Source organism: Epinephelus lanceolatus, chromosome 4 (genome assembly GCF_041903045.1).
Source record: "Epinephelus lanceolatus isolate andai-2023 chromosome 4, ASM4190304v1, whole genome shotgun sequence".
Classification (NCBI taxonomy): Eukaryota; Metazoa; Chordata; class Actinopteri; order Perciformes; family Serranidae; genus Epinephelus; species Epinephelus lanceolatus.
Window position 1 is genome coordinate 20,066,678 of NC_135737.1, and position 16,430 is coordinate 20,083,107.

The following is a 16,430-nucleotide window of genomic DNA, read 5'->3' on the forward strand; positions in this document are numbered from 1 at the left end:
AAAGTGCACATAGTGTTGCTACCGACCAACTTGAATCTTGGATAATAATGGTAAAAAGTGTCAATTCTGAATGCAAAATAAACAAGACAGACTTGGCAGACTGAGAAAATGTCTGAATCCCTTGAGGGCAACATGAAAGCTGTGCAGACAGAGCAGAGGGGACACATCCAGATGTTGCATTGGCCTGTGGGGACCAGCCTTGACAGGGGACATACAGTGACTGAATGAATTAGCTCACATTGAATCAACTGCCTCTATTTTCTCCCAGGCTGTCTTCTGTGTGGGCGTCTGAATACGTGCAGGCTTTCACAGGCTCGAGCTCGGTTTCTTCATTTCGATCCAGGACAAATGGAGATGGCTCAAAGCGAGGGGAGTGTTGCTGTCTTTACACTGACGTGCAGAACTGAGGTTGTTCTGACATTGGCAAATGGGAAATGTTAAGCACATGAAATGATTCTGTTCATTTTTAAGAGCTCATTTCAAATTATTTTTCACGGTTATGGTTCGGAAATTTCAAACATTTCTGCCGGGGAGACATTTAAAAGATAATATATTTTCATTTCTGCTGCCTCAGCGGGCACTGCTTAGCATTCCACTGTGAGACTGAGTTGTCAGCAAGCCAGATAATCAGCCTCCTACTTTATTTACTTTTACATATCTTTATGTACAGCGAACATCTGTCACATAAGTATGAACATTCACAAACAGATGTTACTGCGCATAGCTCACAGTTAGCCCTGGTTTGCATATTATTATAATTTCAAATGGTCAGAGAGGTTTGACCTTGCCGTTGGCCAGCACTGACTCATCATCAGAGCTAATTTCAGAGTTGGTGAGGACACAGTTGGCTGCAATATATTCATGATGCATTGAGAAGGGGCACTGTGCCATGCAGGTAGATCAAGGCTGCTTTGTGACATCTGGGTAGCTTATGCAACATTCTCAGCTGATGCTAGATGGATATGAAATCTTATTACTCATCTTTGCTGTCCTCTGTTTTGCCTTCACTGAGCAAATTGTGGCATTGTTTGCATTTTACTCTGTCAAAGTTCCTTTCTCTCAAATTATTACGAGGCCTCATCAACAGTCTCAGATCTCATGAAACACCTGCTACTGCTGCGCAGCTTTTGACTATTTGCATCATTACTTCAGTCACAGCTTTACTTTTGGGGGATAATTAGCATTCCCAGATCCAGCAGCCAGTTATGACACAAGCAACAACGCAGAGTCCCTGCAGATAACCAGCTGAAATCACACTGATGAGTTGTGAGACTGAAAAGATTATCTGTCACCTTTGAAGCAGATGTGAGTCTGAAGCAGAGTGGATACAATAGAGTTATGTAGAATTTTTTTTATTATTTTTATCCTACAGTGTAAGATACAGTGGAGAATAGACTCTGACACAGAGAATAACACATCAGCAGGAGGAGCAGAAGCGTGACCTTTTTTTCCCACGAGCACATCACTCATCAACTTGTTCAACTTTCTGCTTTTCAGCAATCATTACAGTTAACAGTGGGCTCATAAACCAAAGCCAGCTTCTGTCTACAAGTAAAGCTCTGTTGTTTTTCTAATGGTTAGTGATTGATGCACAATGATCAGCCATGCACTGCTTAATCATCATATCTAAAAGAAACTAAAAAGGACGTTTAATAAAACATAACATTTGAATAAAAGACTTGTATCCGTCAGTGCAAGTAGCGAACCACAACATAAAAACACTCAATTGTAAGTGCATTTAAATGTTAAAAAAAGGTATTTAGGTAAAGATGAGCAGAATAAATTATGAAAGAATCAGAAGACTTGTCTGCACTTTCAGGGTGTTTCATATATTGTTATTATTGATGCATTAACATGTCAGCAGCTGGTTGGGTATATCTAATTTGAACTTTGTATATAACTTTGTATATAAATAACGGCATGGTGGTGTGGTGGTTAGCACTGTTGCCTCACAAAAAAAAGAGGGTTCCTGGTTCGATCCCAGGTGTGGGAGCCCTTCTGTGCAGAGTTTGCATGTGTTTGCATGTTGCATGTTCCGTGTCAGCGTGGGTTTTCTCTGGGTACTCCAGCTTCCTCCCACAGTCCAAAGACATGCAGGTTAATTGGTGACTCTAAACTGTCCATAGGTGTGAATGTGAGTGTGAGTGGTTGTCTGTCTCTATGTGTCAGCCCTGCGATAGTCTGGTGACCTGTCCAGGGTGTACCCTGCCTCTCGCCCAATGTCAGCTGGGATAGGCTTCAGCCCCCCTGCAACTCAAGAGGATAAGCGGTTAGAAAATGGATGGATGGATGGATGGATATAAATAACAGTGCATCACATTTTTGAAGCTGCATTTTTTGTACAGCAAAGCTTGACCTGAAAGTAACCAGTAACTGAGGCTGTGAAATAAATAACATATAGTGGAGTCAATATTTCCCGAGTATAAAGTAGCATAAAACATAAATACTTAAGTCAAGTGCAAGTATCTCAAGTACAAGAGTAAACGTCCTTATTTACTTTATATGTACATTATAAACAAATGTTTAAAATTGGACTATGCAGCTTTATGTTAAAGAATTCAAAGGAGTATTTGTGACATAAATAATATGTGCAGAGGCATACTTCTGATGCCCTGCCAAAGACGAGTGCAAAGGATAAGGAAGAAGAAATATAAAGGGTGAAAAGTCAATTTAAAGTTTAAGAAATATTTGTGAAAAAGAGCCAGATGTTCAGATGTCATAAGTGCAAATGTGAAGTGCAGGGCAAATGAGACAATGTGCTAAGGCTAAGGATGCCTCATTTCGTACATTGAGCATTTCCTCACAATCATATTCATACCAGCAAACCAACATAACTTCTTATGGTCTTTAAAAAGGTTTATAGTTTGATAGGGAGGACAAAAAGGTCGCAACAGCCAAATTTCTTAAACACTAGGAGCGGTAATATATGGTGTGTCTCAGCACAGGTTTCACTCAACAATCTGTGAATGTGAAGTGCTGTCTACTACCCCACCTTGTCTAAGAGTCACTGTTACCCAGAGGCTCAAGAATATTTTAGTATAAATCATCATATTTTTAAAGTGCTGAAATCATAGTTTTTCTTTCGACGCCCACAAAGTTGCTGAGTCTTTTTCTCAAGCAGGAAAGAACAACAAATCTTCACCTCAAGTGCTAAACTCAGGTTTGCTGACTGCCAAGCATTGTATTTTGGGACTCTTTAATGGCTCCCACAAAACCTTACATTGCTGAAACAGATCTTTATTTTCCAAAAAGCCCTGCGGTGGTTATCTACCTCCATAAACACCTTACTGTGTGCCTGCACTTTGTTTTGTCAAAGTCTAATGCTGCAATTAATTACAGCTGCCTGGAAGTTTGCACTGAATCATCAATTACCCGGATTATTTAAATGTATTTTTTAGTATTCTTTCCCTCTTTGATGTCGGTTGATGCGGATGCCATGTAGAATTCAAGTTATGTCCTCAATGGCGTGGAGGGAATTCTTCTTACAAAAGAAATTCACTTAATTCAATCAGCCTTTTAGTTTTTTCACTTGAATCCCGTCAGTGCAGCCATTTGGTGTAATCAGTGCTATCTGTCTTGCTGGCTTCCTGGCCTTGAGGCTTTTTCCTATTACTTTTTCTTGGTGCGATCTCAGCTAAGTGTTCAGGGCCAGAAATGTATTGCCTATTGCCATTGGCTTTCATGATAAACTGGCTGCATGTATGTATCCTAGTAGAGTTTGGTAATGTGGTGTGTGTGGCTCTCAGATTCCAGGGCGGTGGTTTGGCCACAGGCGTTTTCCTCTATCAATATGCATTTGTGTGGACGTGGCTGCCAAATAACACCGCCACCAGACCATTCTTCTGTGTGACCTTGAATGTGGTCGGAGGAGGGATGAATGCAGCAGGTGTTACATCATAACAGCTTCACCCACTACATAGTGTGACGTGAGCCATCAGCGCTCTGTGAGAAAACCTTTTTTGCAGCAATTCAGGTCAAGTATTACAGTAGTGCAGGTCAAGATCAGCTTAAAATGAATTAGAGGCACCCATTAGGTAAAGCATCCGTCAGATTAGACCAGATCTCACAACTGGATTTAAAGGATTTAAAGCTGAGGGAACATGATTCATATGCTTCATTACTTTTTTATCCCTAGAGAGCAAAAAGAGGAGAAAAGAAATCAGACTTAGTGCGTTTTATTTTGATAGGTTTGGTTTTGTTTTGAGGCACTTCTTGAGTTTCTCTCCTGCCCGGGTGGCTGCCCCTACGTGACCTGGGTGGCACCTGCTGCTGCAGTGATGGATGGCTGACCGGGGTGTTGGTTCTCAATCCCCCTTCATCATAGTTTGCAGTGAATTAGTGTCCTTCTGCTTTTCATCCTTAAACCTCACCTTCTCTTCATCCTCTTTTAGGTATGTGCAGGCACACCTCACAGAGGGGAAGATACATAGGTGTAGAATTCAGGGGGGCACGGGGACAATATTTAGAGCAAATTTAGATGCAGCACACACACACACAGACACACACAGAGGACTTTATTTTGACAAATTACAGACATTTGCACTAGAAATTGATATTGAATGCACAAAGCAGTGCATACAAATTCACCAGCATGCAGGAAATTAAGTATCTGGCGCTCAAAATATTCAGTCAGAGGACCCCGAAACCCTCTACTTCAAATGTATCCCCTCCAATGGCGTAACGATCCTTCCCTTTTGGAAATATACAATGGCATAAAAGCTTGATGTGGCACTCTCTATATTTAATATTCTGTGTTATTCCTGTAATATTCCTACACTGATGTTGCTTCTGCTCTTCATCCTTAAACTTCACCTTCTCTTCATCCTCCACCTCAAAGAAGGGAAGACAGGCATAGATTTCGGGGGGGACACGGGGGACATGCCCTCTTCAATAGTTAGAACACATTACACACACAATGTCTTTTACTCTGACAAAATTAAAGACATTTGCACCATAAATTGATGCAGAAAATGCACAAAGCAGCACATTAAAGTCACCAGAATGCAGAAAATTATTACTACTTCACGTGTCCCCTCCAATGTTGGAACGAAACCGTCGCCTTTGGAAATACACAATGGCTTAAAAGCTTTATGTGACTCTCAAAATAATTTAAGCCTCCTCTATATTTGATGTTCTGTGTTATTCCTGTAATATTCCTGCACAGATGGGATGTACTGTCCTTCTGCTTGTCATCTTCACACCCCATCTTCTTTTAATTGGCTCAGTACACATAACAGCCACACCCTTGGGAGGACATACAGCATGGGCTACTTGTGCCACATTCCAATGACTTTTACTCACTTTATATTTAATATTCTGTAATATTTCTCTGCATGACTCATACTGCTGTGACAGATCCGATGGATTTAGGCTAAATAAATGAGTCGTGCCGATGACAACAGCTTCCACATTAAAGCTTTTGCTGTGGTTTTGATGCATGAAGTCAGCGGAGGAGCTATTTTTTTTGCTTTTCCTTCATGGGATACTTCTTCTTGGGCATTTTGGAAACTCGCATAACGGTGACGGAGGAGAGGACGGACGCCCTTCAGCAGCCTCAGCCGCGGACGTGCGCGCACCGCTGGAGGCAGTCGAGCTGCAGACCAAGTCTTGTTCGGAGGATCTCTGGCTGATGTTAGCGGCGGAGAGGAGAGAGAGCAGAGAGAGAGCTGGGTGGGCATGACATGTGAGCCAAGTCTGCACAGACACAACAAATACCCAAAGTATGTATGCGGCATGGGCGGGTCGGTGCTCTGAGGGGACCTGACACAGGTGAATGAGAACACAGCTGCAGATTTTTTATTTTATGTTTTTTTTTGCCCCCCCCCCCCCCCCTCTCTCTCTCTCTCTCTCTCTCTCTCTCTCTCTCTCTCTCTCTCTCCACACAGTGAGAGGAGACCGACACGGCAGCTGTAGCTTCCCGTGCCTGCTTCAGTCTGGCAGGCGTCAAGGTGCAGCAGGCTGGAGAGGGAGGGTGGAAGAGCCGCTGTTTAATTAACTATCCGACGACACGTTGCCGCGCAGAATAACGTGACGGCTTTACCGCAGACACGGAGACACACGGGAGAGGACACTATGTCAAAGGAGACGAGAGGCAAAGGTAAGGGGACACCACAGGCATGGTCTCGTGCTAACAGGTAGACACCCGCGTCTCGTGCTGGCTGCTGGATGTTGGCGCGCACAGCCGCCTGCTGCTGCATGGATGGAGGTAATCTGTAGGAATGTGCGACGGTCTCAAACGGACCACTGCGTGTCAAAGAGACCTGTGCAGCCCGGTGTGTCCTTATATTTGTCTGTGATTCAGTCTGTCTGGTGTGACCTGTCAGATAGTGTGACGCTGCAGGGGTCAAATAGCCTAAACAGAAAAATCAAATGTGGAGAGGTGAACTGTTAGTGACCTGCAGACAGACCTGTGGGCACCTGTTTCTGCTTCCAACTACTGTATGTGTGACGCTCTAAATATGGGGATGATACTATTTTTGGCAACAGCAATTAAAATTCAGGATGTGAGCATGCATTTAAAAAAAGAACTTACAACTCACAGAATCTGATGCAGGACACTGTACTCTATTCTTTATTCCAGATAGCCTGGACAAGGTTAAACCAGTAGAAGTTATAGAAAAGAATAATACCTGGGAGTTCAGAGTGTTGCTAATAATAGCAGGCTGTTCTCATGGCTCATTTGATTGTTAAATTGGATATGAGGTATGTGGGGCAGTCTGTGTTGACAGGATGGCATCAGCATGCCTTGGGGGTAGTGACATTTCTGTAGCATAAAAGGTTTATTGTTGCACATTGGAGAGATTATTTTGCCGCTCGAAAATGGCACCTGTTTGCATTGTGGCATTTTAAAAAAAAAATTGGCCAAAAAATGCAGTGCTTTCCTTTCTTTGGCTGGACAGTGGATGGTGTTTTTTTTTTTTTCATATTGTTTGCATGGGTGGATTATGAGACATTTGGCCCCTGGGCACAGAAATGAAAGGGCCCCACCTCCTCTCCTGCATAGGAGCAAGACACAGACTTTGCAGTGGTTTTGTGGCTCTTTGTAGTCATTGTGCATCTTTTACGTGTGTCTTTGGGGTAATTTTGTGTTTACTTGAGGCTGTTTTGTGTCTTTTTGTAGTTGTGTGGGTTCCTTTGCATCTCTTTGTGGTCATTTTGAGTCTCTTCCTGGTCAGTACGTGTTCATTTGAGTGACATTCTGCAAGTGAAGGCCAAGGAGCCCCCCGACACTTTGGGGCCCCTGTGCCCAGCAGGCTCGCTCAGTAATCCATCCACAATTGTTTGGATTGCACATTATCTTTTCTATGCACCGGCATCATGGCAATTTTCACAGTTTCTACAGCCTATGAGACTGCTGAAAGCCCTGTTTCTTTATTTTTATTGCCTTTATATTTATTTTTAGACTGTTTTTTTTTTTTTACTGATGGACCTAAATTCTCACAGGCTCCAGTGTCAAGTTAATGTAAAATCCAATAATCATGCTAGGGGCAGCAGGGTGGCATTGTGACCGGTGAGGCGCTTCTTCAGCCGGAGGTCCAGGGTTTATTTCCTTATGTTGTCATGCATCTCTGCCCTGCTGAAGAGCCTCTGAGCAAGTCGGTGAATCTCTTCAAGCTTGTTGCTTGCTGTTCAGTAGGCTATGTGGCGTTTGTGCTCTGACCTTTTCTGCGAGGCGAGAGCAGAAAGAGAATTTCCCTGCAGGGATCAATAAAATATCAGATCATTATAGTCTCAGTTGTGGCATAACGTGTCACAATAGAGAGGGGATTTTATTCAGTGTGGTTTGGGCTTTAATTGCAGCCTGAGATTTAAAGTAACATCTTCACTGGGTACGAGGTTGCAGTGACATACAAAGTGTAAAGTCTCTGAAATAACAGGAATAAGATATTTCACTGAAGACAACAAGCTGATTTGAATCAAGTGCCAGGCCGAAATCAGGAGCTGCTTTAACCTAATACAGGAGCATGTGAAAAAGTTGTGGGAAGAACTTTGTGGTTTCAGAGGGAGCTGTGTTAGATCTGCTAAATTGCCTTGAGTGATGTCACTTGAGTCAGCTTTGGTCAGGGCTGCAGTAGGGCTGGGCGGTATGACCTAAAATTCATATCACGGTATAAATCAAATCCCTTCACGGTAACGGTATATATCGCGGTATAAATTTAAGTGTAAAAGTTATAATAGAAGTGTTTCTGAATGGGTTTTGTTGTCCCTTAGCAAAGCTAAATTGATAAAAAAAACAACAACAACAAAAGCAAAGATATAATGTATTTTTTAAAGCATTTATTGTGCAGAATGCAGATCTCAAAACTCAAAATTAAAACCCAGTACTCTATGGTGCAAAATGTCCCCTGGGATCTATATCAAAAGGTAATTTCCTTCTTTTAGCAAAATCCTAAATGACTGAGTTGTGTTTTTTCCACCTGGACCTTTATGCTCTGCCATTTCTCCTCTAATCATCACGCTGTAACCTGTGACAGGCTGTTATGACACCACAACTATCACACATTCACATATGGAGTTTTTTGTGGAGCCCCTAGCGTCACATAGGTTTACATTACCAAAGGTTTATGACAAACTCTCTTGCCGAAAATCAACTCCCGTGTGCACAAGGCGAGAGAGGAGAGGGAGAGACGCTGTGCTGCTGCCAGAGGAGACACTGAATGAGTTCCCTCTGAGCGGTAAGTCGCTAAAAGAGTCTGAGAAGTCCGGGGCTGTTCATAAAACATTAACTCACTCACTCACAAGTTCTCCAGCAACACATGTTGCACGTGCTACGCTAAATCACGGACGTGAACCAGCTCCTCTTGCTCCGCTGTCTCTGTGCTCGCAGCCATTTTCACACTGAGGCAGGTGCGATGACGTCATCGACGATAGGACGGTAGAGCGCAAATCTCTACCGTGGGCCAAATTTATATCATTTCTACCGTCTACCGCATATACCGTGCAGCCCTAGGCTGAAGATATGGAGTTAGGAGGAGGTGATCTTACCAGACCTCTTAAGCCCACTCCTCATCTCTTGTTGTCGCTAGCAACTCAAGGCTACATAACCACTACGAGCATAACACGCAAATTTCTGACTGGACTGTTGGTGCTTTTATTGCATTGTGGGTAATATAGGCACCAGGTTTGGACAAGGAAGAACAATGTGTGTTTTATAAATTTTGATATCTCTGATTCTGCTGTATTGATTTTGATCTTTTTTTTTTAAACGCAAGTGCAACACTTTTCTTTCTAAGAAACATTTGCAATGATTTGAACAAAGACTGGCAGCACAGCAGATTCAGTATGAGTCATAAGCCTATAAAAGGGTTAATAAAAGGCCCAGCTCGGCTATAAACATGGTCATGGCTAGATGGTTGCCCTAGATTTGTGAAACTTGCAAGCTGCTTGGAAATAGTCTTGTCTCGCAGTTTTATGATGTGACAGCGCTGTGGTTGAGGTCTGGTTAGATTTAGGCACAAACAACACTAGAGATGTAGACACAACCTACAAATATGAAAGGGAATAAATACAAACATAAGATGCTGAAGATCTTTTTCATTCTCAAACTGAGGTACATATGTTTGGATCACAGTTTATAAAGAGTTTGTTTGCATGTTCATTTTTTGTGTACCATTTTTTGGTACATAATTATGTCGGCTGCAGCCTCCAAGATCACGAAGAGTTTGTTCAACTCTAGAGATCAAGCAAATAGTACTATTTTTAGAAGACAATCTCACAAGACAAATTAGATTCTTTAAATGCATGGAAAAGTTTATTTTTTTTCTCACCAGCTGCAGCTGGATGTCTTCTCCAGTTAATTTTAATCATATTGCATGAGGCCTCACCGTAAAATTCACTCGCTAATGGAAACTACACTGCAAGGCCTCACATTATTTCACCCGGCTCTATAAAATCATGTGAACCCTGTGATGCTCCAGCAGGCTGGTGACAGATTGAAAGCAATGTGCACTGTGTGGGTTTACTGGTAGTGCATTTATCTCTCAAGCATGCAGCGTATCTGTTTTCATTAAATATTGCTTGACCTCAGTTCACGGTATGACTTGTAAAGTGAAGCAGTTCTCATGGAAACATTGTTCTTCAAAGTCTAGCTAATATGGACAGGGCAGACTTTTTTAATTTCATGACTTTCACTTACAAACGCAGATCTTATCTTTGTCATTTTCAATTACAAGAGGGCTGCAAGGGATTTTACACTTCTTAATTCTAATTTAAATGTTCTCTCTTGGCTCACTTGAGAGTTAAATCCACGCTGTTATCAAGGTTAGGGGCAGTAAAATAAAAGGCAAGGATAATACAGGTGTGCTGTAAAGTATGGCAACCAGCATTTATAGACTATTTAGGCTTTACAGTTTGCAGTGCCTTTTCACAGCTTCTGCAGTAACAAAGGCATTGTGCCCAGATTCATTGACTGCCTATTAAAACAGAAAAGAGCAGCAGTTTTAATCATCCAAATACTGAAAGATAATAGACTAATAATGACTTAGGAATTATGAGGGCTGTGCTGAGTAAAGCTTCTTCCTCCTCAAAATAAAGCAGGTGTGACTCAAACGTTGGCAATTTTTTTAGTCATGTTAGCCGCATGGCTGCAGGGATGGCAGTGTTGGTCAGTCCTTTGGTTGGTCCACCAATTATTGGATGGATTGCCATGTACAGACATTCATGGTCCCCAGATGATGAATCCTAATAACTTTCTTGAGCCCTTAATTATCATCTACCACTAGGTCAATACTTTAATTTATACTGTGAAATCTCTCAATGGACCAGTATGAAGTCAAGAATGAAGATGAATCTTAAAGGGAAAGGTCATCCAAAAATCAATTACAGTTATATTTCCGCTTATCTGTAGTGCTATTAATCAATCTGGATTGTTCTGGAGTGAGTTGGTGAGTGTTGGAGATATCAGCCGTAGAGATATCTGCCTTCTCTCCAATATAATGGAACTAGATTGGACTCAACTTGTGGTGCTTAAAGCTCCAAAAAACACATTTGCAAAACTGAACAGCAAAGTCTCTTACCAGAAATCATGACGCCGTTACTCAAGATAATGCACAGACCTTGTTGTGGGCAGTTTCATGTAGGAACTATTTTCTTTCTACCCAACTACACCCGCCAACTGTGTCACTGTGCGGAAGGAAGAGTGCATCTACTCATGGATTAGAGGCTCATGCTTGTGACAGCGCAAGATGTAAACATTGGTTGTGTCCTCCTCAGCTGAACAGTAACATTAGCGGGCTCAGTGATGCCAGGTGAGCTTGCCATAGATGCAGGCTTCTCTCTGCGCAGCGATACACTCTGCAGCTCACACCAGAACAACCTGGATTGATAAATAGCGCTACAGGAAAGAGGAAAGAATGTATTTTTGATTTTGAGAGTGAACTGTCCCTTTAATCACTGTGGTGTGCCCCTGACTTTCCCTCTTGCGTCATCACGAGGTTGATATTTGTGGAATGAAGTGTCTTGACAGATGGATTGCCATTAAATTTGGTGCACACAGTCACGTCCCCCTTATGATGAATTGTCGTCATTAGGTGATCCCTCAACATTTCATCTAGTGCCAGTATCTGGACAGTATTTTAAATTGTTTTGACACTGTGAACATCTCAGTCTTTTCATTGGCACTGAGCAGGTGGTGCCCACGATTTAACCTGCTGGTACGGGAGTTCTAACCATAGTCTCTTTAGTTACACAGCTGTTTCTCTCTCCTTCAGGCTCCTTTCACCACACTGCATGACCTGTGGCTTGAAGCCAAACAGGTCTTGTGCTGCCAAATGTCTTTAAGAACTATTGTTTTCCTAATGACCCTCAGTCATCCTCATCATCCTCAGTTCAGTTCGGTCCAGCTTTTTCGTCCCACTGGGGGAAATGAGGCTTGCAGCCACGATAAGCCAAGCAGTCCACAACCACATAACATAACAATAGCAACACATGACAATATAAATCAGACAGTACAGGATCTCATTAAAAGACAGCACTCACTCTCAGAGTCTAACTATTACTATGTCCTCCCTCAGACTCCATGAACCATTCTAGTACTCAGTGTGAGGTATAACACCTCTGAGCATTTTGTATTCCCCATATTTGATGAAATTGGATCAGTCTGGACTAAGGGGTGTTTTTTTCATTTGCTGTCCAAATAAAATAAATGGGTAGCCTACCTGCTGCTTTGCTGAGATTCAGCGTCAAGCTAAAAATAGAGCTGAAGGATGCTGATGAACAGCCTCTCTCCTTTTCTCTCTGCTGCCGTCTCTCTGTAAAGGTGAACAGTGAAACTATTTGGCAGTTTTCGTATGTTGAATCTGATGTTTTGCTTCTTAAAATACACTACTGGCACTTCACAAATAGTTTCATTTCATGCTGTCAGTGATTGCCCAAACCTAGTTCCTATCACATAGTTTGAGACATGATTAATACTTTACATACTTTATTATACCTGGACGGTTGGTGTGTGTTGGGTCGTCATCCCAGCAAATGGTCCCCAGACAGCCTGCTCAACAAGCAGCACCACAATGTTCTCTGAATTCTACAGAGGTGTGTGCTAATGCATTCAGCCCATGACCTCTGTTATTTTATTTGATCATACAAAACAGTACTAATTTAAATTTAATAGGTACTTGTCATGGGGAAGCACACTGGGCCTGTGTCAGGGAGCAGCTCTTCACAGAGCACGCAGCAGCTGGCGCACTGCTATTTGAGGTCGGAGACAAGGCGATGGCGGGGGACCGTCTCACCTGGAGCAGGGCACAAGTCTTGTTGTTTGTCACGGCCAAATGTCTTGACGTCACATTGGTGTCTGAATACAGAGTGAAAGGTACAAACAGCCTTTTCTATCTCGCCGTTAGTGAATCACTTTATATATCTGACTGTGAAGAAGCTCTCAGACTCTAAATAGGCTTTTTAAATGTGCGCTTACTCGGCTCTTTAATGCTATTAGCAAAATCTTCTAGTGTGGAGTAAATGTTTAAAGTAGGTTTATGCCATTTTGCGTGTGGCTAATTTACATTGCTTGGTTGATTGGAAGCATCTGTCAGATAGCATCCAGTTAAATTGTCAACAATGCTAAAATATTTGGTGGTTTCAGCTTCAAAAGTGTGAACATTTGCCACATTTCTTTGCCTTATGTGATGGTAAACTAGAAATCTTTAGAGTTTGACAGAGGGATAAACCCACTGTACACCACCAACCTAGCACCAAAATCAAAATAAGCAATTCGCTCTGACAGACATCTTGGAATATTTACTCTACTTATGAGCTGGTGGAGGTGGATAATCAAAGCTTAAATAGTGAAAACAGCCCAATCTGTCTATAGTGTGTTTTTCCAGGCAGACACTAACTTCCATTTAATTTGATATGTTGTATAGATCAAATGTTTGACACTTGCTTGACATGCTGTAGGTTCAGTGAACCAGTGGTGGAGCCAGATGTTGTAAACATTCAGGGCTCAACCCCAACCAAGGGGGTTTGGGTTGAGCCCTATTTGGTATATGCCCTATTTTTCAAGCCATGTTAGGTAATAGAAGGCCTAAAATCTGCACATCATTTAGGAAAAACATGATAGTTACCAAAGAAAAAAATCATCCCATAAAGCCTGCATCCTCTTTTGTATGTAGTTGTTCTCCAACCTTCTTCATCATTCTGAAACAACAACACAACAAATATTGAGGATGACTAAGTTTCACTTTTGCCATCTAAAAGTAGGCAAAAATTGTCTGATGTTACAATTTTTAAGTTGCATTACATAATTAGGGTTGGCTCATACTCTAGAGTGAAGTTCACAGAATGAATGTTTAGCTGACAAATCTGCTGGGGGCTGCTCAAACTGCAAATGAAGGATCCCAAAAAAATGCCACGTAAATGTGGTCTTCAGTACTCTAAACTGAATATTAGTCCAACAGAATAACATTTCTGCAACTATAATACATTTCTTTAGAGCAGTGATACTCAGCTTACAACCTGCAGGCCAAATGTGCCCTGCAGTAGGGTGACAGGTGGCCGGCCGACCATTTTCCAATTCACAATGAAAATAAATTGATCCACAGTGGGATTTTTTGTGTTTTGTATGTTAATAAGGTGTTGGAGTGCCTCAGAAAGCATCAAGATAGAGCTTGTTTAAGGAAAAAAGCGCCAGGGGAGGATCTCCCGAAACCCCGATAGGTGCAGGCTTAGCCCCTAATTTCGTCAATTCCTAGAAACTGGCCCCTGGACTCCTTTTATTTTGTAAAAGTGGCCCTTGGGTAAAGCAAGTTGAGTATCCCTGTGGTAGTGAATAGTATAGATTCGAGGCTTTTGAGAAAACATTTGGGGCTTGAGTAGAGATGCACCGATCCAGCTTTTTCACTTTCGGTACCGATCCCGCTGCTGTGGCTTTGAGTGTCAGCCGATACTGATCCGATACCATGGTTGACCTAAAAAGCTATATACTTTTACATGTAGAACAGAAAAGACTAGAGGCATCAGGCATTGATGACTACACAGTTCTTTCCTAAGATAAAATAAAACAGATTAATGCAATGATGAACTATTTATTTTTACACAAAAATAAACAATTGTGCAACAGCAGTTGAAATAGTGTGAAATACCTCCACACAGCAGATTCTCTCCTTCGTTCCATGACGTATGATGTAGCTCGCGTCACAATAGATTTAAAGGGAAAGGATCGCCTCAGGTATAGGTTGCACTTTCCAATACCCTATCCATCTATTTTGATGATATCGGGGCCGATATTCGATCCAGATATCAGATCGGTGCATCCCTAGGCTTGAGCCCCAGAATCCACCCCCTGTTCCGCCCCTGGAGGAAACAGTATGTTTTTGTCAGAGTTATGTTATTGTTGCCTGATACTGCAGTACAGTGCAGGGACTACTTTGCTCTTTGGTGTTTTTAGGTGCTTGTGGCAAGGAGAAATTATTAATTTATTGGAAAACCATCCATTCTAGCTTTAAAGCCAACTTGTTTCTTCAAACTCAGAAGCTCATAGTGATATTTCAATGATGTAGGGTTATATTTAGGATGCAGCTGCAGCTAATATATAGTTTGTGATCTCGTCATCAGCATGCTGTAATGAAGTAATTGTCTTTTCACCTAGTGTGTATCCAATTAAAAACCATAAGAGCATGGAGTTAATAATGTAGCCCCTTTACATGCAGTCATCCTCAGGCTGGACGAACAGTCCTATATGTGGCCATTGTTGCATAGACACAAGTGCAGGCTTAGTAACGGTGCTTATCACCTTTAATGGCACAGCAGTCCATTAGCAGTAGATGCAAGCACTGATCTGCAGTGCAGATAAATAGCATCCAGGAGGAAACTGTCTGGAAGGTGAATCTGTGAACGATCCAACATTTTTGAGAAGAGATCAATCTTCCCAATGTCTCTCATTGGCTGTAAGGATTGATTTTGACTCTGTGCTGAAATGAGGTTTAATTAAATTACAGGACAGGCTATTAATAGCTATTTCCAGCTCACAGAGGACCGGGCAGACATTTCATTATTGTTTATCTTCTGGGAACCAAGGGATGTTCACTGTGGCATGAAGAGACACAGAATCAAAGTGAGTCTATTTCATTTTCTCTTTGTGGATTTCTGTACACGTCTAGTCAGGTCCCTGTGATTTCCATCTGCACTGTTGCATGTTAAAAACGGGGGGGTAGAGGCACTTCTCATTTCCTCCTCTGTCCATGCGCAGGACAAAAACATTATTGGATTTCCTCTTGACGTGGTTGATATCACACTCTGATGTTGTGGTTTGTCCAGTATTCACTCAGAAGTGGTTTGCGTCATCATCCTCCACTTTCTCTCTGCGTGACAACAGCCGCTGCCATCGCTTATGACCTGGAAGCTCTTTTGGGTGCTGTTAGTTGCTTTGAGTTCCTTGAATATGAAATGCTGCTAATTACAAAATGAAGAGATTGGCACTCACTGAGTTTTCAGACCATCTGGGTTAGAAAGGAGAGAGGGCAATGAGAGATAAGGTTCTGGCAAGAAGAAATTCTTTTAGGATGGTAGCAACTGATCAAAGGCAGATTTCTCCTTTGGGGTTGTTCTCAAGGCTGAGGGCTTGCTCATTATCCTCAAAACCCAGAGCATCTTATGAGTACCTTTTTCAAGCTCATGTTTAAGCAATTTCACATTAAAAAATTGGAATACTTTCATCTCGCATACATATTACAAGAATATTAATCTGATGGCAGGAGGACCAAGTTGGCAACAGTGAACTGTTTTTGTGCCTGAAATGAATCTGTTGTTCTGTAATTAGGCTTTCTTTACAGCCAACCCATTGACCTTTATTCACACACTTTAACCTATTAAGTCCAGTTTGTTGGAGAGGAAGAAAAACAGCAATGAGCTGGTGAGAAAACAGAATGCTGTCTCGCAGTTCTGCTCCCTAAACTTTGATGTTTAGCACTTGCATACGAGGCTACGTTGTTACTAAA

General features: G+C 42.0%; 1 protein-coding gene across 6 annotated transcripts in view; it reads left to right on the forward strand.

Annotated features, from left to right (window-relative positions):
* Positions 1-5,247: 5,247 nt before the first annotated feature.
* pitpnm3 (PITPNM family member 3) overlaps positions 5,248-16,430 on the forward strand; it is a 132,136-nt gene continuing 120,953 nt past the window's right edge. For 3 of the 6 annotated variants that reach the window (XM_033631877.2, XM_033631879.2, XM_033631880.2), the window contains exons 1-2: positions 5,249-5,720; positions 5,886-6,097. In XM_033631877.2, the coding sequence (XP_033487768.1) occupies positions 6,073-6,097 (25 nt within the window). In that variant the 5' untranslated portion in view covers positions 5,249-5,720; positions 5,886-6,072. Of the gene's footprint in view, positions 5,721-5,885; positions 6,098-16,430 lie in introns of all 6 variants that reach the window. The other 3 variants (XM_078167008.1, XM_033631878.2, XM_078167007.1) reach the window with 3 other exon arrangements.